At 40.1% G+C, this 22,951-nt stretch overlaps 3 protein-coding genes, 2 long non-coding RNA genes and 1 pseudogene across 6 annotated transcripts; 5 read left to right on the top strand and 1 right to left on the bottom strand.

Moving 5' to 3' along the window:
• LOC130140069 (ent-kaurenoic acid oxidase 2-like) lies at nucleotides 1-607 on the top strand (annotated as a pseudogene).
• A 1,478-nt stretch (nucleotides 608-2,085) lies between these two features.
• LOC115667200 (ent-kaurenoic acid oxidase 2-like) lies at nucleotides 2,086-4,155 on the top strand. The gene is made up of 5 exons (XM_056318433.1): nucleotides 2,086-2,168; nucleotides 2,686-2,844; nucleotides 3,153-3,495; nucleotides 3,791-4,054; nucleotides 4,141-4,155. The coding sequence occupies exons 1-5, from the start codon at nucleotides 2,086-2,088 to the stop codon at nucleotides 4,153-4,155; spliced, it is 864 nt and encodes a 287-aa protein (XP_056174408.1).
• Nucleotides 4,156-4,227: 72 nt separating this feature from the next.
• Nucleotides 4,228-5,060, top strand: LOC130140010 (uncharacterized). Its single transcript, XR_008818011.1, has 4 exons — nucleotides 4,228-4,475; nucleotides 4,640-4,718; nucleotides 4,794-4,900; nucleotides 5,039-5,060. It is a non-coding gene; the product is annotated as an uncharacterized LOC130140010 (long non-coding RNA).
• Nucleotides 5,061-11,480: 6,420 nt separating this feature from the next.
• Nucleotides 11,481-12,239, top strand: LOC130140011 (uncharacterized). The gene is made up of 2 exons (XR_008818012.1): nucleotides 11,481-11,580; nucleotides 11,812-12,239. It is a non-coding gene; the product is annotated as an uncharacterized LOC130140011 (long non-coding RNA).
• Nucleotides 12,240-12,523: 284 nt separating this feature from the next.
• On the bottom strand, nucleotides 12,524-14,413 carry LOC130140009 (glycine cleavage system H protein, mitochondrial-like). Its single transcript, XM_056318179.1, has 4 exons — nucleotides 14,234-14,413; nucleotides 13,967-14,055; nucleotides 12,985-13,155; nucleotides 12,524-12,786 (listed from the first exon to the last, which is right to left on the bottom strand). The coding sequence occupies exons 1-4, from the start codon at nucleotides 14,334-14,336 to the stop codon at nucleotides 12,658-12,660; spliced, it is 492 nt and encodes a 163-aa protein (XP_056174154.1). The 5' UTR covers nucleotides 14,337-14,413; the 3' UTR covers nucleotides 12,524-12,657.
• A 715-nt stretch (nucleotides 14,414-15,128) lies between these two features.
• Nucleotides 15,129-18,656, top strand: LOC130140007 (uncharacterized). 2 transcript variants are annotated; one of them, XM_056318173.1, is made up of 7 exons: nucleotides 15,129-15,475; nucleotides 16,507-16,639; nucleotides 16,847-16,932; nucleotides 17,042-17,117; nucleotides 17,195-17,304; nucleotides 17,696-17,760; nucleotides 18,216-18,656. In XM_056318173.1, the coding sequence occupies exons 1-7, from the start codon at nucleotides 15,371-15,373 to the stop codon at nucleotides 18,307-18,309; spliced, it is 669 nt and encodes a 222-aa protein (XP_056174148.1). In that variant the 5' UTR covers nucleotides 15,129-15,370; the 3' UTR covers nucleotides 18,310-18,656. The 2 variants fall into 2 exon arrangements, with proteins under 2 accessions (XP_056174148.1, XP_056174147.1); XM_056318172.1 differs by having other exon boundaries at nucleotides 15,148-15,475; nucleotides 17,039-17,117.
• Nucleotides 18,657-22,951: the final 4,295 nt, after the last annotated feature.

The following is a 22,951-nucleotide window of genomic DNA, read 5'->3' as shown; positions in this document are numbered from 1 at the left end:
ATGCATGACAAAATTCGTGGGTTATTTACAGGCTAACTCGTACCCAAAGGTTGGAAAGTAATAGCTTATCTAAGGGGACTTCATTTAGATCCCGAGAACTACGCAAAACCGGAAGAATTCGACCCGTCAAGATGGGAAGTAAGTACTCTTTCTCTGCGCGCTTGCACTTGAGCTTAGGTATGTGTATATATATACATGTAGGTATATATGAAACGATATATGTTATTTGTGGTTTGTGGTTTGTGTTGGTAGGAAAAGCAAAAGCAGGAACTTTCCTACCATTTGGAGCGGGAAGCAAATTGTGCCCTGGAATGGAGTTGGCAAAGCTTGAAATGTCCATTTTTCTCCATCACTATGTCCTTCACTACGAGTGAGTTCTTCCCTTATTCTCTAAAAAACCTTCTCTTTTTCCCTATATTCTAATACTTAGATCACCAAAAAAAAAAAAATAGAATTCCCTTCAGTGTCGTTTGATATATTGATGACAATTATATCTTTAATTTTTTGGTGCAGCATGGAAAGGCTTAACCCAGATAGCCCAGTGGTGTACCTGCCAGGACCGAAGCCTGTGGACCATTGCCTTTGTCCGATTCAAAAAAGCCATTAAATAATTCACATGATGCATCATGTGTCACTTAAGATGTTATTATCCGGTGCCTTGTTATCTCTCTTTCAAACTGAACCTTTTATTGTCCTTCTGTTTTTCGCCCATCAAAGATAATGATCATGTGTATACAAAGAATTACTAACAGTAGTAACAAAAGTATTCGAACTATAAGGCAATGAGTACAATAGAATTAAAACACTCACCTCATCATCAAAGTTAATCTCAACCGAACTCAACTGACTAATAGCAAACTTGAATTTATTAATATGAGGGTTTCTGGTACATGTTCAACAGTGCATCTATCAGTCCCACAATAGTCTTCTCTTTTACGATATTAAACGCAACACTATGAGCCAACATTCACCTAATAACAACCAACATCTGTCTATTCAGCAAATCTCAATCAGCTTGCTTTATCGACTCTAGCTTCTCTCCAAATAGCGGTAATTATAGAGATTCCTCTTATACAAATAATCCTCAATCTGCATTTTCCAAAAACCAAAATTATTCCTATCAAAATTTCGATCTTCACTATTCCTTCTTCTGTCTCTATCGATCCGCTTCAAGTCAATCAAGTTTGGCTTTGATACTAATTGTTGCAAAAAACAAGTGATCGAACAATTAAATAAACAATACAATGAAATAAATCGGACACCCGATTTACGTGTTCGGTCGATGGGACCTAGTCCATGGGGTGAGCAGCACAATATTCCACTATAGATTAAGCGATACAATGAAAATTATAATCACACTTAAGTCACTCGAACACTGTAAGTGTTTCATAGCCCCCAATTGTACTCAATAAATCACACATTTTTCAGCCCTCAAAGTTACTTGCAAAACTATTATTCAATCTCACAAAGGGATTCTAACCAAAAAAAAATCTCACTAAGGGATTACAACAAAATGTTTAGCATAAAATTTTTATGGTTTCAAACACTTGGGATATAATTCACCAGCACGCCGTACAGTTGATTGTTACAGCCAAAAGATCTACTCCCCAAGTTTGGTCTAAAATCACTTTCTTATTTTCTATTTTGCTGAAATTCTTTGGCTCAGGTATTTACTTTCTAATTTAGAACATCACATGTTGTTGCACAAGAAGAATTCGACCAAGCAAGGGAAATGAGTGGGTTGGGGTCCTGCAAATTCAAATAAGTTAAGGGATCTCTCTCTCTTCTAAATTCAAGTTCATTTTGTAAATATGGGCAATTTGAGTGCAATTCCCAACTTGGCCCACCTCTTATATATGTTATATTTGGATCTAAAATAAGAAACTCATTTTAACAGATTCAAACTAAGAAATACTCAAACTCTGGATACAACTCCAACATGGCAAATATTTACATAATTTCTTGCTTGGATCGGATTTTCTTCACGGGTTCAAACTTGACATATATTTTCGAGAGTATTAGCTTAGTTAATCCACATAAGGAAGAAGCTTAGCATTGTTTCACACATGTAACCAATACAAGTCGATGCTATCTAAACAAAGAGGAGGGGGCATCGGATCAAACAAGGAAGATAGAACAGGAACATGTAAGTACAAGGCCAAGGAAAGGTCAGTGCTCATTAAGCATCTCAGTGACGGCAAATGTGCAACAACTTTGAGCTTAACTTGTGATCTGGCATCCTAATGGAGGCGGCCATCTGTGTTCTTGTATTCGTTTATTCTGAATGTCCGCTCATAATCATGGCTTATTGTTTTTGCCGAGCTCTGTCCATCTCCATCTGTTACTCTCACTCTCACATACTAGCAAATTCAACAATAATGCTTACCTCGTCAAAGACTAATCGTGTATCTTCATAAGTTTTCATTTATATGTATCACGCGAGTACCTTTCGATCCTTTTAACATTGAAGTTGACATAGCCTAAATAATCCTATCCAATTAGACAAGAAATTTGTAATTTAGTGAGCTGAAGATTGTGCATTGCGCGGCAGCAAAGTAGCTATATATACAGAGGTAGACTCCTGAGGATGAATGCCAAATAGAGATTGGAGATTGAAGTGAACTTGCTGCACTTGATCTTCACATGCTTTGTGGTGGGTTATGCTTTTGTCTTTGGGTTTCTTAGGAAGATCAATGAGTGGTTGTATGTGAGAAAATTAGGACAGAAGCAATATTCTCTTCCTCCAGGTGACATGGGATGGCCTTTTCTTGGGAAAATGTTGTCATTCTTGAGAGCTTTCAAGTTCAGAGATCCCGATTCGTTCATCTCAAGCTTCATCACCAGGTCTCTCTCCCTTCACATAATTCGATACTCATGAGCTCAGCAAACTAGAAGAAAATGGAATCATTTGCCTGAATCTGATGGAACAGTTACGTTTTTGTTAAAGCACGTAAGTTTGATGTTATCTTGATTTATAAAGCAACACAGACGTGCCAGGTTATTGAACTTTGTGACTCCCAGCTGGGAGAATGTTTAACAAGGGACGATATGCTTTGATCAGCCTATCAATTTTCACTAACAAAGTCTATTTCAGCTTGAAGAATTCATAGTAACAGAATGATTTTGACATAAACCTGCATTTTGTTGTACAGATATGGTGGGATGGGGATGTACCGGACCGTAATGTTTGGAAAGCCAAGCATCATCGTTTCCAGGCCTGAGGCTTGCAGACGAGTATTGGCAGATGAAGAGAATTTCAAACTTAGTTACCCTAAAACAACCCAAGAACTGGTAGGGAAGAAATCATTCCACAATATGTCGAATTCTGCACATAAACATTTCCGCCGCTTGACGGCAGCTAAAATCAACGGCAACGAGTCACCGTCAATGTACATCAAGCACATCGAAAAGATAATGATTGGTTCACTGGAGGAATGTGCAAAAATGGACTGTCCAATCGAGTTCTATGAGGAAATGAAGAAGGCCACTTTCGAGGTGGTTCTTCCCATCTTCTTCGGTTCGGTGACCAATGATTCCTTCATTTCAAGCACCATGAATCTGTTGGGTGAAAATCATCAAGGGGTTCAATTCCTTGGCCATAAATCTTCCCGGTTTCCAATTTCATTGGGCAATCAAGGTAAGAGCAAGAACCTAGATTACCTCAGTCAGTCTCGCATAAGAAATCAACTACCGGGGTTCATTAATATTTCTCAAAGTATCATTGGAAATAACATTGGTTCATCGTGTATGAGCCACTCGTATGACATGGTAATGACTTACTGCTCATTAGGCTAAGAGAGAACTGGAAAAGATCTTTAAGGAAGTCGTGGATACGAGGAAGTCAATGAAGAAGAACGATGCATACACAGCGAGCAAAAGTATGCTAGATTTACTCATGGAGGCAGAAGATGAGGACGGTCAAGCATTAAGCAAAGATGGGATCATTGACATTCTACACATGTACCTTTTAGCCGGTTTTGACAGCGTCACATTAGCTACGATGTGGATGGTCCAGTACTTTTACGAGAATCCAGATACCTTGCAGAAAGCGAAGGTACGGTCCGCACGATAATAACCCAATCACCAAGTTTTCTCATGGTAAAGCAGGAAGATAAACCTTCTAGTTGACTTACCCTGTAGGAATTTGCTAAATGATTGTACAAGTAACATAACATTTAAGGATGGCCACAAAGATTTGATTACCGAGTTTCTTGGTGTCGCTATGCATATAACATGATATTAATCCAGAGCTGCTTATTCTCGCATAACAGCTACAGCACTCGATCAGAAAAACACCATGTGCTATTCTACATCGGTTGCGTAGAATATTGCCAAAATTCATTTAAAATTCTGAAAATTGGTTTTGAGTTGAATTCAATTTCCAGGAGGAGCAAATTCAGATCCTTAAAAGGAGAGAACCGACGCAGAAAGGATTAACTTACCAGGAGATCAAACAAATGGAGTATCTGGCTAAGGTATGTCTCCATTTTTTCCCCTTCAACCTATGATACAAAATGTAACGAAGAAAAGAAACATTCGGACCAGATAGAGAATTAAAAAGTTGTTTCTGTTCAGTGAAATGATCATTGTCCTTGCAAGTAGGTATCGTGCAATTTATTGATGTGCTTCGTGGGTGTAGGCGATCGATGAGATGCTCCGCAGAGTTAATATTGGATTCTCGTTGTTTCGAGAGGCGAGAGAAGACACCACAATCAATGGTTGGCTGCACAATTTCCTTTATTTTCCTTCCGTTTACTGATCATTCCTCATTCGAAAGAAATTTTTCTTCTCAGGATATCTCATACCAAAAGGGTGGAATGTCCTAATTTGCCTCAGAGGTGTTCATATGGATCCAACAAACTACTCGGAACCAGAAGAGTTCAATCCTTCAAGATGGGATGTAAGAGAACCATCTTGCATTGTGTCTGCTATATCTGTGCTTAGAAATCTTTTCACACTCGTTCGCGATGTTTTCAACTCTGCTTTTTCAAACACATATTTGGGTTTGATATTTCATTTGCTCATTTTTTGCAAGCAGAATTATAGAAAGAAGGGAGGTGCTTTCTGTAACGTTTTCCTAATGTGGGTTATATTAATTGAGATTGTTATTACCCGCTTACGGGTTTGGTATAATAAGTTTGGATATAAGGTTTCTTAATTTGTCAGATATGGGCCCGGCTTGTGTGGGCCGAATTCGGCCTGGCCCGTTATGAGAGGGCCTGGCTGGAAACTCTATAAATAGAGCTGCAGGTCCCTCCTCTGCACCTAACTCTCTCCAATCTCTCTCAAACGCTCTCGAACTCACCTAAGGCCCGGCTAGGGTTTCCGCAAGCCGGGTCTATCCGACTGACCCGACTCGACCCGTTGACCCGACCCAGGGGTCTGACCCGTTGACCCGACCCGGGGATTGACCCGACCCGTTGACCAAACAGGTCAACCGGTCAGACCGGTAAGCGGTCAGACCGGTCGGCGGTCAGACCGGTTGGACTAGTCGGCAGTCAGACCGGTCGGACCGGCCTTTTTGGCCGGCTTAAGCGCCGGCACGTGAAGCTCACACGCCGCACCTTCAAAAGGCGCGTGAGGGCACGTCCGGCCTCCGATTGGAGCGTGCCAGGTACCGGCGTGCTCGTATAAATATTTTCTACACTGTGATATATTTATTTTACATGTTTCATACTTTTAAGGATGTGAAAATACATACAGAACCCTATATACGCGTATTTTTAGGGTATATTTTCGTATTTTCCTGTATTTCTCTATGGTTTAAGAGATACAGATTAAAGCTTACATGTATATGATGACATAAGGACGTGTAGATCATGTTTCATTGATAGTATGTATAAGGTTCGACATATATCAATGTATAGAGCAATGTAATTAGCATGGTATGTAATTTTAGAGACATTGCCCATGTCTTCCAGTCTAGAATTACATCTATATAGTATATGTGAGACATAAAGTTTATGCCTTAGTATGAGAGAGTTTTAATGATTCAATTTGGTAGTGACCGCCAAAGTGGTACACTTAATTGAGTTTGAGAAATATCAGTCTCGTATTGTTAGGATGTCTCCTGTTCTAATGTGTTGTCATACTCCCAGAGGAGGTGATTATGTATTGGTTCATGGATGGATGCATGTACAGCATGCGTGAGGAATGACTGATCCTCGTGGTTCATATACCCCAAGGTGGTGAATTCATAAAAGATTGGAATACATTCTCATGACCGTTGTCATGTAGAGGGTATACAATTACATGTCATGTATTCTGCCCAAAGGTGATTACATGATGATGTGTGTAACTCTCAGGAAAGTACTCACATGATGCTGATTATAGACATTGCTTGTTTTTTAACAGTCACGTTCTCCCTGAACGGCAACTCCATAAGTATTGAGATTCTTACTGGTTCAAACTTTAAGAAATGGAAAGAGGATTTTCTGTTTGGTATGGAGCTGGCAGATATTCATATTGCTCTTACTGAGGATAAGCCAGCAGATGTCACTGCTGATAGTACGGATATGGAAAAGACACTGAGTGCCGTCTGGGCAAAGAGCAATAGGATTTGCTTGTTACTGATGAAGCGATCCATTAACGACCACTTGAAGAGTAGTTTGCCAGCTGACTGCACTGCTAAAGAAATGATGGAAACCTTGCAAGCAAGGAACCGTGACTCGTCTAATGCTGAGGCTGGGACATACATGCAGTTACTCAATAATATGAGGTATGATGGTTCAAGTGGGGTTAGGGATTATGTCCTTAGGATGGTAGACCTCCAGACAAAACTAAAGGTTCATGAGATTATCCTTTCTGATGCTTACATTGTGCATCAAGCCCTGAACACCCTTCCTACTGAGTTTGGAATTATAAAGACCAACTATAATTCCCAAGATGAAAAGTGGTCGGTCAATGACCTGATAGTTAGGGTTGTGGCAGATGAAGAGAAACTGAAGAAAGATAAAGGGAATCTTGCTTTCTATGCCTCTAGTTCCAGTAGCAGGAAGAGTAGTAAGTTCAAGAATCGTACTCAGAAAGGAACTCCTGAAACCACCGGTCATTTAGACCATCTGGGTCCTGAGAAAACACCCTTGAAGAAGAATGGTGTTCACTGCTACTTTTGTAGGAGGAAGGGTCACATGAAGAAAGACTGCAATAGATATAAAACTTGGTTGTCCAAGCGTGAGCAGTCAGGTATTAATTCTTTGGCACTTGTTTGTGAATCCAACCTATTAGAAACTCCATCCAGTTCTTGGTGGCTAGATAGCGGTGCAACTAATCATGTTGCCTATACCATACAGGGATTCACAAACAGAAGGAAGCCAAATTAGGATGAATTAAAGCTCACTGTAGGAAACAACAAGAGAGTCGACGTCGAGTTCGTGGGAGATGTCATATTAATTTTGGATTCTGGTTTTAATATGATATTAAGAAATACCTTTTATGTGCCTTCCTTCAGACGGAACTTAGTTTCCGTATCAAGTTTGAATGTTTGTGGCTACTCTTTTGAAATAAAGAACAATGTGGTTTCTATGTTCTTTGATTCAAATAAGGTTGGGTGCTGCAACATATCGAATGGATTGTACAGATTGTGTTTATCTCCCAATGATATATACGTCGCTTATACAGATGAAAGGGTTGTTTCCAAAAAACCTCTACCTAAGGAACAGTCTTATGCATTGTGGCATAAACGACTTGGTCACATTTCTAAAGAAAAAGTGGAAAGGCTGATAAAGACAAACATCCTGCCTACTCTTGAAAGTGACCTAGATACTTGCATAGACTGTTGTAGGGGTAAGATGACTAAGATAAAAAAGAAAACCGCAGTCCGTAGTTCTGACCTGTTGGAAGTCATTCACACTGACATCAGTGGACCCTATACGGCAACATTGTGTAGAAATTTCTATTTCATCACATTTACAGACGACTATTCCCGATATGGTTATCTGTTCTTGATTAAGGAGAAGTCTGAGTCTCTTGACAAGTTCAAGATTTTTCGGACTGAAGTCGAGAAACAGCTGGGAAAAGTCATGAAGGTTGTCAGGTCTGACCGAGGTGGTGAGTATTATGGCAGGCATGGCGATGCTGGACAGCTGAAAGGGCCATTTGCCAAATACTTGAAAGATTCTGGAATAGTGGCTCAATTTACTATGCCCGGGAGTCCTGAACAAAACGGTGTGGTCGAAAGACGGAATCGCACCCTTATGGACATGATGAGGAGTACGATTAGCAAGACGAACTTACCTGATTTTCTATGGGGTGAAGCCTTGAGAACAGCTCTCTACATTCTAAATCGTGTTCCTACCAAGGTTGTTCAAAAGACTCATTTTGAATTATGGACTAGACGTAAACCTAGCTTAAATCATCTTAAAGTTTGGGGGTGTCCTGTAGAAGTAAGGTTATACAATCCAACATTGAGCAAGTTGGAATCCAGAACCACTCGATGTTACTTCGTATCTTACCCAGATCATTCGAAGGGGTATCGGTTTTACAGTTCCCATGGAGGCACAAGAATTGTCGAATCACAGACAGCGAAATTTCTGGAATTTGATGTAGCCGATAAGGGTAGTTGCTCACAAACCATTGAGGATAATAATATGGTAGGTACTACAGTGTCGATTTCTCTACCTGTACAAACGATAATGGAGACCCCTACACCACAGACTGAGCCTGTTGTGGTCCAGGATCCTGTTATTGAAACAGCTCTTGATGAAGTACTTCAAAACCCTCAGGTGCAGGATGAGGAAGTAGTAGCTCCACTCAGGAGATCTATCAGGCAGAGACGATCGGCTATACCACCGGATTATATGATCTATCTGGGTGAGCATGACTACGATATAGACTGCGTGATTGATCCAGTAACTCATTCAGATGCAATTTCTTGTCCTCAATCAGATATGTGGGTGGATGTAATGAAAGACGAGATTCAGTCTATGAGATATAATGGTGTTTGGGAGCTTGTTGAATTACCTAAAGGTTACAAGCCCATTGGTTGCAAATGGGTATACAGGACTAAAAAAGACTCCAGATGAAAGATTGAGAAATTCAAAGCCAGACTGGTAGCTAAGGGTTTCACTCAAAGAGAAGGAGTAGACTATGAGGCGACTTTTTCACCAGTATCTTCTAAGGATTCTTTCAGAGTGATCATGGCATTGGTAGCTCATTTTGATATGGAATTACACCAGATGGATGTTAAGACTGCCTTTTTAAATGGAGACCTTGATGAGGAAGTCTATATGGTGCAACCCGAAGGTTTTGCAGCTGATGATTCAGGTGAGCTTGTGTGTAGATTGAAGAAATCTATTTATGGCCTTAAGCAAGCTTCTAGACAATGATATTTGAAGTTTCATAGTGTTGTCACTTCATTAGGTTTTGTTGAGAACAAGTTGGATCAATGTATATACAGCAAGGTCAGTGGGAGGAAATTTATTTGTCTCATACTCTATGTAGATGACATCTTGCTTGCGAGTAGTGATATTAGATTACTACATGAGACAAAGCGAATGTTGTCGAAGGATTTTGACATGAAGAACCTTGATAAGGCGTCTTTTGTCCTAGGCATTGAGATTCATAGGGATCGTTCTCGCCGAGTATTGGGTTTGTCTCAGAGAACATATGTTAATCGTATTCTGGAAAGATTGAGTATGCAGGACTGCAAGCCAGGAATTGCTCCTGTCATAAAGGGTGATAAACTGAGTCTGTCACAGTGTTCTCATACGGATGTTGAGAAAACCCAAATGAAGGATGTACCTTATGCTAGTGCACTTGGAAGTATCATGTATGCTCAAGTTTGCACTAGGCCAGACATTGCTTTTGCAACAGAACTTCTAGGCAGATATCAATCAAATCCAAGACACGATCACTGGGTTGCTGCCAAGAAGGTTTTGAGGTACTTAAAGAGGATAAAAGACTATATGCTGATCTACAGACATGTTCAAGACCTACAGCTAGTAGGGTATTCGGATTCAGACTTTACTGGCTGTCAGGATGAAAGGAAGTCGACAACGGGTTACATCTTTAAGTTAGCAGGAGGTGCAGTATCATGGAAAAATGAGAAACAGAAATCAATGACATCCTCTACCATGCAAGTGGAGTTTGTAGCATGCTTTTCGGCCGCTACTCAGGCAATTTGGCTCCGGAACCTCATTAGGGAGTTGATCGTATTTGATTTTGTAGATCGGCTCATACAGTTGTATTGTGACAATAACTCTGCAGTGTTATTTGTTAACAACAACAGAGGTCTCAAGGGGCCTAAGCATATGGAGGTCAAGTACTTGACCATAAAGGAAAAAGTCAGGGATGGTGACATTACAGTAGAGCACATTTCCACAGATGATATGGTAGCAGATCCACTAACTAAAGGCCTTCGCCCTTGTATTTTTGAACGACATGTTGTTAGCATGGGCTTAGGAGTATCATGGGATACTGTTGTTTAGTGGGAGCTGTTTTTTAATTTATGCTCTAATAAAGTTTACATCTGTGTTCTGTTACTCTTTGTAACATTTTGGATGTGTATCAACTCATTTGCATTCAATAAGATGTTTCTGAATGCATTATTGTCATGTTAAATACACATATTAGGTGAAAATCTTAAGGTGCTGTGTAAACTTTGAGTAAAGGCTATGGGCATTCAGTTATTGGCCTTAAGGATATGTCGTATTACACATAAAGTAATGTTAACAATAAGGATAAGACATATGTAGGTTCATTAGAACCATAAAGATATTCTTTAGTGACACATCAGGTTTTTGTGACACTTAAGGAAAAAGAATGAGGACTGACAAAGGGGATGACACATGAGGTATCACTCTTTATGAGGTGTCATCCGTTTGCCACGCAACCATATCGAATCCATATCAGTAAAGTCTAAGACACTTGTGACCATGGAAGGCTCTGCGTGATTACATGCAGTTACCGCCATGATTCGGTGTTTGAAACTTTATGGGATCGGATTGACTATTAAGAATTATCCGTAGACCAAATAAAGGTGCACATAAGGTACGATTTCAATTAATATAGCCCAAGTGGGAGAATGTAACGTTTTCCTAATGTGGGTTACATTAATTGAGATTGTTATTACCCGCTTACGGGTCTGGTCTAATAAGTTTGGATATAAGGTTTCTTAATTGGTCAGATATGGGCCCGGCTTGTGTGGGCCGAGTTCGGCCCGGCCCGTTATGAGAGGGCCTGGCTGGAAACTCTATAAATAGAGCTGCAGGTCCCTCCTCTGCACCTAACTCTTTCCAATCTCTCTCAAACGCTTTCAAACTCACCTAAGGCTTCCGTGAGTTGGCTGAGGCGGTCTCATAGCATCGGGACTTCGGGGGTGACAGGGGAAGACCTACGGCACCGGTTCATCGTCATTTCCGCATCCAGGCCAATGGAATCCAAATGAGGTGCACAAATTCTATCCATCCTTTTACCGTACCGTTAATATCTCGCTATGGTGATCCTAGGGCGCTCGGCCGAGCCATACGGTCCGGCTAACACTTTCATTCCATTTGGAGCAGGAAGCAGGTCTTGCCCAGGAAGCGACTTGGCCAAGCTTGAGATGTCCATCTTTCTACACTATTCTCTCCTTAACTATGAGTAAGTACTTTTTCTCTTTTGTTTTTTTCCTTATTAACTAGAGTTCTTTCTTGCTAAGTTTTCAAATATCAGGTCACGAGAAGTAATGTCATTTTTCATTAAACAAATATCGTATAATAACTCTTACAAAAGGAAAGAAGTTTTACCAGATTAAAGTTCTGGTGGAATGAGATTAGCAGGTGCTTATGCAATCAATCATTTTAATATCAGATAAATGATTTCATTTTGCAGGGTAGAGCAAACTAATCCTAAGTGCCCTATCAATTACCTCCCTTCACCGAAACCTTCAGATAATTTCATGGCAAAGTTCAAAAGACTCGGTTCAGATTCTAGGGATGTATGAAAATATGGCTTTCAGGTTTTTCCTTAAATGTGGTTTTACTGGAAGCTAATCATCATCTTCCTTCATGATCCATATGGACAGTGCATATGCTGCGTCATCACAGGTGCAGCTAAGAGTTTCTGTTACATAGATCATTCTAGGGATGTGAATTGCTTCAGATGCATCAGGTCGAATCTTGCAAAGATTGAATAGCCAGAACTGCTAAAGCATGTTTTATCTTTTGGTCATTCAATATCAACATCACAAGTTCATGCAATCAGCTGTATTTTGGAATCCTTCAGCCTTTTCTTTTGGTTTGTCTTCATAATCTTTTAAATCAAGGTAGCACTTGTTGAATCGATACTGCACATATATCCGTTGTATTAATGTGAAGTAAACTTTAACTCTCTTAAGTGACTTGTCCCAGTTGTCTGTGAACAATCTGACTTCCCAAAAATGGACTTATTCTAATGACATCATCTTAGTTGATCTAAGTCAAGATTCCATGAGTAAACACAGATGTACGAGAGGAAAATGAGGAGAGATGGAAGTGAAATAGCAATGTGACTTAATTACAAGAAGATGCAGAATACAGCATGGGAAGAAGGAATAGGCAGAGACTCAGAAAGGGCATATAAAGCAGCCAATTTGACATTTCTGAAGTTTGAAGTTCTGTCTTGATTAATTCAACAAAGAAATTGACAATATCGTTATTATGCAGCTTCAGAGACGTCAGTTTGATGCACATTCACATCCTAATGAGCGGCAGCTTCTTCCTCGCAGAATTTCGTGTACTCTTTTGGACCCATCAAGGAACCTAGTTCCGATGGATCGCTGGGCTTCACTTTAATCATCCATCCATCTTCATAAGGGCTTGAGTTGACCTTCATTAAAGAAGCTCTCAATGTAAATATCGAAATGATCATCTTTATTATCATGAAAAGGTTGCATGGTGAGTTGACAAAAGAAGCACACTTCCAGGAAATTAATTTAAACAGGACTAGGCCTAAGACAACTATAGAGAGAAATACGTTGAGCAGGAAATGAAAGAGAAAATTTCTTTAAGTTAAGCAAGAACTTACCAAGCCAGGCGTTTCAGTGAGCTTTGTGTTCACTTCAACGATCTCACCAGAGATAGGAGAGTTAATGTCACTGGTTGCTTTTACACTTTCCACTGCTCCAAAGCTGCCTCCTTTGGAAACTGAACCGCCGGGTTCGGGCAGGTCCACGAACACTACTTCTCCAAGGTGGTCCTAAGAATTGCAGATTTTACTATCTAATAAGAACACCAGTTATGTATTAAGATAAAGAAAAGAAGAGCTGATGTAATGCCAGATGAGACAGAAGAATTTGGCGACCTGAATGCTCGTTTAAGGACACAAGTAGAAACAAAATGTTCCATTTATTGATGGCAACGAGAATCGTAAATATATCCATGTTGATACACAAAATTCTGCAGGGGCATCTGGCAAAATCAGGTCAGTAACAGCTAAATAGCTGAAACTCAAGCATCTGTATTGCAGGGACTAGAATCTAAATAGAAGTTGGTCAACAAGGAGGTAACGAAAGTATTTCACTCGAGATTACTAAAGATACTTTATCCTTGATTTTGCGAAGCATAATCATGAGACCACCTTCTGGATAGCAATAACACATGGATGAACGTTTTCGTAGCTGAGGACGACAGAGTCTGTCCTGCAGACGAATGATATAATTGAGGCTTTGAGCTCTGATTGCCTTTGTCTGTCTTCACACCCGGAAAGTTTAAGGTGTGCATCTCGTCATGTTGAAATAAATGCAATGGTAAACAAAGTAGAACTGGTATTCGCCAGTAAAACGGCAAATATTCCAATTCTTCATCTTCTGACAACGTATAACTCCGATATACAATGAGAGCGCAATTGGTGACTAACAGATAGTCTCGGCTCAAATTCTCAATGACCAGACTCAACCATAAATCTATTGCTTCATCCATCAACCATCAAGAAAGGACTTGACTTGGCAATCTTAGTTCTGAAGGAAAAATTGGGTGGTGTTAGATCAAGCCAAACACAGAGGACAGACCTGAGCATGGTCAGTGATGCCAACGGAGGCCACTGGGCCTTCATGCTTCACCCACTCGTGTGAAGTTGCATACTTTAGTCCATCCAAAACTGCAAAAGGCAACCTTTTCGCTCAAAACATTGGCAAAACAGGAGACACAACATGAACACAGACAAGAAAGAACATTCTCAAGAACTTCAAACACAAACACCAGAAGTTGAGATACCTTACCAAAAAAAAAAAAACACCAGAAGTTGAGAGAGAGAGAGAGAGAGAGAGAGAAGTCACCAGAGGAGAAGCATCTGTGGAGAGAGAATGCTGGGGAGAGAGAGGCCTTGGAAGAGAGCCTGAGTGCATTGGCGGTGGAAGAAGCCCACATCCTCAGTGCCATGGCTTATCTGCTCCCTCCCAATGGTGCTTCCTTTGTTTTGTGTGCAGTGCCCAAGTTTCAGAGAAAGAGATGGCCTTATATTCGTTCTGTGTCATTTTATCTTGGATGAATGGTGGGCATGGAATGCCTCATCCTAAGACCTCTGAACACAAGATGACATGTTTCTGCACTAGTCCTTTTTTATCTTGATAAGTACAACGGCTTTCCTTTTTTAATTTCATGGTTTATGCTTTTTCCTCACCATTTATTTTATCCAGTACATCCCTTATGTCACCGCTCGTGCTGTCTCTGAAGCCACCACATTCTGATCAAAGTGATTCAACTCCTCCTTTTTTCTAATATTAGACATTTGAATCCAAATTTAAATCTGTGAAGTAGTCCAAAACCAGTTATGGATCATCTCAAATCATGTAGCACGATGGCTCAAATTTTAGGGGAATTTATAACCAAGTCACTGAATTTTGTTTTTGAAATCACTTAATATAGTGGACCGCCATTAATATTCTCCAGTGAAATCCGGTCAATTTTCGGTAAATTGCTAACTCCGAAGGACATTTGGCCTGTGTTCGAGAGGCCCCATCTACGTTACCACTGTGTCGACATTTCAAGAACAGCGGCCGGACGCCGGACGCCGGCAGGTGAGCATCAACTGAGAACGAAAAAGCTGAACTTTTGATGGATAAGACCTCTACCAGTGCACCATTCATAATTGGGCTTTGCGGGTCGTGAGCAAAAAGGTTTCGCCTTGCCAAGCTCAACTCTCCTCTCCAAGCCCACCACCATTTTCAAGATTGGTACTTTGCAGGTGCTCTGGGCCATCCAAAATCAGCAGCTCAGACCAAGAAAGGCGTCAACTTTAAACCAATTTTCTCATGATATACGCCCCGTCCTCAAAAATTGGTCCATGGCGTTTCCTTTGGGATTGATTTGCCAGGCGAAACGTCGAAACGCATTCCTCGAACTGGTGAAACGATCGCACGATTCGTTCGAGCTGGGATCTGCCGGAGAGTCGCAGAATCGCGTGTCTTGGAGTCATGGGAGAGGAAATCGACGAGCTGAAGCAGAAGGAGGTCGTGATAATCCTTCGAACGATCGGCCCCGCTCGCCCATCTCGCCTCCCCGTCCCTTCACCTGTTAAAGTACGCCATTTTGAGTTTTGCAGTTTTGCCTCTCTGTGTCTCGATTCTTTGAGTTGACTTGAGCTCAACATGTGTTTTCGTGAGTTGATGATCTGTTTGTGTTCGCATGGATTTATCTGTCGGAGCTTCCTGTCTTAGGAATTAGAGTTTCTGCCTATTGGGTGTCGAATTTAGCTTGTGAATTGTCCAGGATAATCCTATTTGTGATGCTGTTTATGTAGAAAACTGTGGAAAGTCCTTCTTGTTTGTGGGTTGTAGAGTAGAATTTCAGTGAGATAGATAGGTTTTTCCTTTTGGTGTTTTTATTGGTCTATTTGTGATATGGCATGCCTCTCTTTTCTCATATCGTGCGATCCCCCCGCGAATGCGGTCGGATTGATTATCGGGGTGTTCAGTACTTTGGCTAGCTGAGCTAATTGTTAGCTTCGGAAATCTACTACAGTTTTTAACTGTGCCAACAATGCTTAACAAGCTAATCGAGGGTAAACTCGGTGTCGATTGCTCTAAAGTTGAATCACCCATCTCAGAAATCACTCGGGGTGCATGCCTCAAGTTACTCCATTCCTTTTCAGCTGAATTTGATGGAGTGCAGCGAACTGCCGTAAGAGCAGGGAGCAACCGTCAGGATAAGGAGGTTATGGTTGAAAAATGGATGGACAGTATCGTAGAATTTTCTTTGAGTAGGTTGATTATGGTAATGAAAATTTTGGATTTATCAATTTTTTGCACTTTTAGGTGCCGTCAACCATGTTATAGAGGTGGTTGCCTCTTGTAAATTTCTTGATCTCTCTCTCTCGAAGCTTTGGGTATTTAGAATTATTCACCTATTACACGAGTTGTGTAGTGTCATTGCTTCTAGCTTTATGGACATCCTTGAATTGACGGTGCTTGTGTTGCATGAAAAGTATTGATGTTTTGTTCTGTTGTTTGTTTCACTGATAATAATTTTTTGACCTTCATTCCTGGGCTGCAATCTTTGGTTTCAAGGCCGTACCTTAAAAAATGTTCATGCGTGCTTCCATTTTTTTTAGGTGCATGATCTAAGGAAACTGATTGCTGAAAAGAGTCATTTACCAATTGGAGATTTGAGGCTTATTTTGCGAGGGAAAGTACTGGATGGCACAAAGGATGGAGATGATATGTGTGTGGAACTCGTAGACGGTGGTATAGATCTTTCCTTTGAGGCTATCATTCTTATAATTTACTATATATCAGACAAACTTCTAAATGTGAACATGTCGGTGATTCTTAATATCTAAAGTTTAAAAAATATCTTCTTGAATCTTCCTGACATGGGTTTTCATAGTATGGAATGTGTAAGCATTCTATTTTCAGCTGTTCTACAGTAATTGTTCTGTATTTCGTCTCCAGATTCTTTAATCGCTGCTGTGAAACCAAAGGCACCGGTTAAACATTCTCATGACGGAGTAGATACTGATGATGATGAAGATGATTTGGTATGTCAATTATGCTCACAGTGATACCGTCGTTGAGTTGAGCTTCATTTGGCATAATAGTGCAGAATTTATAATTTTTTTGCTAACTATTCTTTTTGTTCTCTAGAAGTTTCATCTTCCTCAATCATCTAGTTGGTGGAAGAGGAAAATGTTCAACCTTTTACATGACAAGTTGAAGCTACCTGGTAAGCATATTCTCAAGCGATTATGAATTTTGAAGCGGCAGTCTGCTAATTCACTGTTTTATCTTTTTCCACTTCAGACATTCTTTTGATGGCAATTTTTACTTTGAGTCTGAAGACGTGGGCCTTTATGATCTTGTGGTTTATCTTGGCACCTGTTGCTTATAGATGGGACCTCGGACCTTTATATGTAAGTTCACTTTGTCTGGTTTTTGTCGATCCTGGATTGTGACTAATGACATCCGTTTCTTACTCTCCTATGCTTTACTTGTGATAAAGAAGTTGTGAAAATTCTACAGGAAAGTATTAAAGTGAAATATCCCGTTCTCTTAATTTCATACTTCTGGTTATCACATTTGGCTTGGTTAAATCAAGAAATTGAATTGAGTGGTAGCAAATTGCCTCTGTTGATTTCATTCCACAAGGCTATGCAGCTGTGATTGTATTAAGGGAAATGAACAATCATGCTGGAGCATTTTGAGAATATATGATCTGGATTGGCCTGTCTCTACCTTATTTATATATTACTTAGATTAAGATTTATGACACGACTCATTGCTTTTGATACAATGTTGTACCAGATACTTGCCACTGGATTTGCGATAATTCTTTTGAATCTTGGGAAACGGCAATCCGGTGACCTCAGGTACATGCTGCCTTTGTATTGCTTTGCTAATATATGTCATTCTCTTGGCTGACAACGCTCCTGGCTTAGTTTAAGCTCCGTGCAACTCTTTGCCAGTTTCCAAGAACTTGCAATTCATTATGAGATAAAAATTGAATAAAATGTGACTCGCTTTTGTTTAAGGTAGAATAGTTTGATGATAATGTCTATCCCTGCCATTCATCTATCATTTTATGTATCTTCTGATACAGGAGACGTCTCCTCAGCATGCATGGTAGTATAACATTATGTTATTGCTGAAGATTGTCGAGGCTATTCACAGCCTATCATCCCCTTCTAATGATACCTAATAGTCCGATTAGTCTGCACGAATTTTCAACCATGTCCTCTCCCCTCTGGATTTTATTCTGTGAATTGTACTAGTAAGATAAGCCTCTCTTAAATAACACTGTTATATTGTCCAATGTGGAATGCAGCGCATACTCCATCTTCAATGAAGGTTTCAGAGAGCTTCCTGGAACTCTCAATGCGGACCGTCTTGATAGAGGCATACGGACGGGGCAAATCTGAGCCTGTCATGCGGAGCTCCTATATGTAATCCTGCTCAAATCTTGACTTGAAGATTGCACGCCGTTGCAGCTCAGTTTTGTGAAGATGTCAGATAACAGCCAAGTGTGTCCCGTTTCAATTGTTGCGCAGATACAGTAAACCGAGCATGACAAACCATTGACCAAAGCAATGTCATTTGCACTTTAAGACTTTGTCTTTCCAAAAAGCCATATTTCTACTTTTTGTGGAACTGTGACTACCGTAAATCATGAAGGGTTGGAGCGTGCAACAGGACCTTGGTGTAACCAAGGGAATGAGAACCTCTTGGTATATACTTTATCCAAAACCTTAAAATTTTCTTGTGGACAGATCTCAAAACGACAGCAAAAGCCCATCCCATGACATTATAGAATGCTGACTATATGTGCTGCTGATGGACCATCCTTTGGCAGCAATCCTCCTCATTTGGATTTTCGGTCGTGGCTTCTTCCTTTGTTTTACGGGCGCTTGCCATTTTGTAGGAGACGCTCTTGGGTGCATCCGATGCATGTCGGCCTAGTGCATTCCGGCCCTTAGATCACGTGGGACCCACCAAAATCAAGGGCTAAGATGCATTGGGCCCGCATGCACCCCGATCAACTAAGAAAATTTCTCTTGTAAGACGTTTCGTCTTAAAAGCATTTCTTTAGTGCTCAAGACGATCTGATTATAGTATCTGTTCCTGGTGTGGTTAGTTTGTCGCTTTAGTACTGGCCTATACCATTCACTCCATTTCATATCCATAGTGCCGAGGACCTGTATATTGAAGCCATTATCATGTCCCATGGATAGCGAGTATGTTACTCTCTGAGTATCGTTGGAAGAGATTATAGCTACTCCCGCATTTAGCAAATGTCTTGCCACTTATGCATGCGAACCCAGATTTTGGTTGTTGTCGACGTTATCGATGTCGGGCCAAAAGGCGTAGAATTAAGATGTACAGCTTGTTGCTCTAAAAAGAGCATTGTCGTGAAGGCATGTGTTCTTGGCCGGTCACAGATGGATTGTAGCATATGGCAGAGGGCAAATGTATCTTGTGTGTGGTCAATATCAGAACCGGGCAATCGGGATAGAAACTGTGCCCCCCTTTTCCTGTGTTGTCACTATTGACTCAGCCCCTCCCCTTTGATCAGATAGGTTCCCTCTCCAGCATGCAACACGCTCTTCTCATAGGCATACCTGGCCAAAAAACCCGGGATCGCACATCTGCTCTGCTATTGCATAACTTACAAGCCGGAGGCGGCAGTAAATTTCCGGGCCCGTCGTCTCAAACGCGACGCCATGCAAGAAAAGAGATCTCTTACGACCCTAGTTTATGACGCGTCACAAATAGACCGGTCTCCAAATCGACACGACTTACCGCAAGAAAAACGGCACCGGTTGTTGATGAGATACAAATTTTCTCGACGCGAACATAGAGACACAACTTGAATGGTCCGCGGCCCCTTAACTTTAAAGGGTTGGTAACATATCAAATGTATATCCATAGAAGGACTTGTTCTTATCTGAAGAGTGATGAAATTGGGTCAATTGACAAAATCTCATCTGGGTCAAGCACAAAGACAAACCATGGGCAATGTGAACGGAAGGTGCGTTAGGTGGGAGACTTTTCGCACAAGACAGAAAAACAAGTAAACAACGTTTTGAACTCGGGAAGACATTGACATCTTGTGGGGATCAAGCAATTCATTTTTTTTATTATTATTTTTAACTAATTTATTTATCTATTTATTCATTTATTATTTTTGGGCTTCCCCACAAGATTTCAAAATATAAGATTCGCCATGCTGAGTTGTTATTGACAAATGATGAAACACAAAGTCCAAATGCTGCTAAACAAAATTTTCTTTTCCACCCCCCACTAATCTCATTCTCTTTCCTCAGTTTAGTAGGTGCTTTCGAGTCTAAAAGCACATATCTTTATTTCCATAGGAGGATTTGAAAGTTGGTCACGACTCAAAGAGAGTGTTATTTTAATGTTCATATCGAACGACTTGACTTAGGTCGCAAGGTTAGAACCAAACGTACCTTCAATTTTTCCGAGTAATCATGGTACTAATCAATGTACACTCGAAACCACACCGGCCTAAGAGGGGTAGGAAAAAAGAAAAAAGAAAATTACGCAATAATTCTTAATTTTCGCCTCCAGGAAAATGAATCCTATAGTATTTTATCTGATTCTTCTTTTTTTTTCCCCATCGTTTCCTACACTCGAAAATCTACAAAAAATTATTTACGCACTGTGAAGATGAAAAAAAAAAAAAAGAAGGGTTAATATCACGAAAAATCTCAAGCTGGTACATCCGTAACAAATTTACCCAAAACTAATTTTTTTACTATAAAAAATTCTAAACCAGTACACCTGTGATAAGTTTACCATCTGCTAGTTTCCGTTAAATTTTACAGTCAAATTCCTGAGTTGGATAACGCATGACAGTTGACGGGCGTACCAATTTAGGGTATTATCTCTGTTTGTCACAAATGTACCAGTTTGTGATTTTTCGTGGTATTAATCCAATTTAACGGAGGGTAAATTTGTCACATATGTACCTTTTTGGGGTTTTCGATGGCCGAAAATTTAGTTTTGGTAAAATTGTCATGGATGTACCGGTTTTGGATTTTTTTGTGGCCAAGAAATTAATTTGGAAAAAATATGTTACAGGTGTACCATTTCGGAGTTTCTTCATGATATTAGCCTAAGAAAGAATTTCTTTCTTTGTCAATGCACGACACTTATTACGAATGGAAAAGGAGATCATACCGATAAATTTCCATACTTGGAAAAGAAAATTTGGTGACTAATTAATTATTATTAGTGGTAGTTGCACTGCTAATCCTCAACGGCACGTAACCTCAAAGCAAAAAGTCAACCGCGCTGCGGTCAATGCGTCGCCTTATCCTATGTTCATTGTTCACCAACTCTCACTCACCTCAAGTTTTACCCACTTCAAATTATTTTCGAATGTGTCCTTCCCCTTGCGTAAAATAGCAACCATCGTTTTTTTATTGTACTTTTTTTTTTATTTCGACAAATTCAATGATGGTCTCTATACAATTTGATGTGAAAAATTTCAGAGTTTTGAGTATCTTTCAAGTGTAATTTTCGATAAAAAAAAAAGTCTTTTTCTTGAGAAAAAGAATTCTCTTCGCCGAGAGTAACAACGAGGACGAGTTATCGTTGCGGAACGCGGTTGAGCTTTTGATTCTCTGTGCATTTTCTGTGAGAACGATTTTTCACAGGACTTTGATCTTTTGGTTTTTTTTTTCGTGCAAAAATGATAATGAGGTGTGCAGATGTCGCTAGTACTTTCGATCGCTGATATATTTCGTAAGCTTAAGGAATATGTGAGTGGGCGTGTTGCATTATTACCAGCCGGTGGTTTCAACATGGATACTCGAACACCTGAAGTTAGCATCTATGATGATGAGATTAAACGTTATAAAATTAAATCTATGAGGATAAGCAATATTAAAAAAAAAAACACCATCATGTGGAAAAGTGTCTTCAAGGTGAAAGCACTACCAACCTTAAATCTCTATTTATGCAAAATTAAAATGGCTCTTTTGACCAAAAAAAATAAAAATAAAATGGCTCTATTTTAGTTGTTGGTAATTCCATCTAGAATTAAAAAAAATCAATAAAAAATTATCATATTTTCCCACGAAAAAGAAACAGACTAGTGTATGTTCGAGTGCAAGGGCTTTCTTTTTTTTTTTTTCTTTTTTCTTTTTTACTACTTTTGACGTTTAAATGCACGGAAAAAAAAAACAGAAAAGAAATCCGACAAGGATGACTTCGCGTTTGTGGGCCCCAGAAAAGCGGGCCCCACGCGAAAATCCTTTCCTGTCCACCGAGGTCGTTGACCGGCCGATCCATCGTGGGGCCCACAGAAGCGGCAACGCTGGGGTCGGCCGCACCGGATCGCCTCCCGCCCTCCCCTAGAAAACACAATTTTTTGGGAACTTCTTTTTGACTCGCACCCGAGCCCGCTTTTGATCCCCCACGCGACCCCGCGGACACGGAGGCCGGCGCGTGCGTCCACGGTCCACCCAACGGCCTTTTTTTTTTTTTTTCTTTTCTTTCTTTTTCTCCTTTTGTTTTTGCGTATAGCAGAACTTTTAAAGAGTTTTTTTTTTGTCGAAATTTTTTTAAAGAGTTGAAAAGGCATGACGAGTGAGAAGTGACCCGTGAAATTATCTTTTTGAACGAATTTTCTGCTATTGCTTTGTGCTCTGCAGAAACACAAAGTTCGAATAAACTAGGATATATGATAGATAACGAAAGATGGTAGAGGTTTTGGAGAAAATCTCCTTCATTTTTATTCACTAGGGAGCATTAGGTTAATTAAGTTAGAGTTTTGATAAGTCGATATGAGTACTTCTTGACTGCATTATAAGCGGATGAAATGAAAGAAGTTTTAAATGAGAAAAAAGCATCCGTATGGCAAAAATAATTGGAATGACTAACATTTTAAATGAAAATGATATTATTGTCCTAATGAATACTTGTTGGACTATAGCATAGTTACTAAAATTTAATGAGTCGTTTTTTTCTCAAATTTTGTGGCGTGTAAGGTTGTAACGTTATGTTGGTTCGGGATATTTTGAGTGCATAAGTGCGCAA

The sequence above is a fragment of the Syzygium oleosum genome, unplaced genomic scaffold, assembly GCF_021117445.2.
Source record: "Syzygium oleosum isolate NSW1041296 unplaced genomic scaffold, Sole_v2.1 Sole_v2.15, whole genome shotgun sequence".
Lineage (NCBI taxonomy): Eukaryota > Viridiplantae > Streptophyta > Magnoliopsida > Myrtales > Myrtaceae > Syzygium > Syzygium oleosum.
The sequence above is the reverse complement of the archived record's forward strand: the minus strand, read 5'-3'. Positions and strand labels throughout refer to the sequence as shown.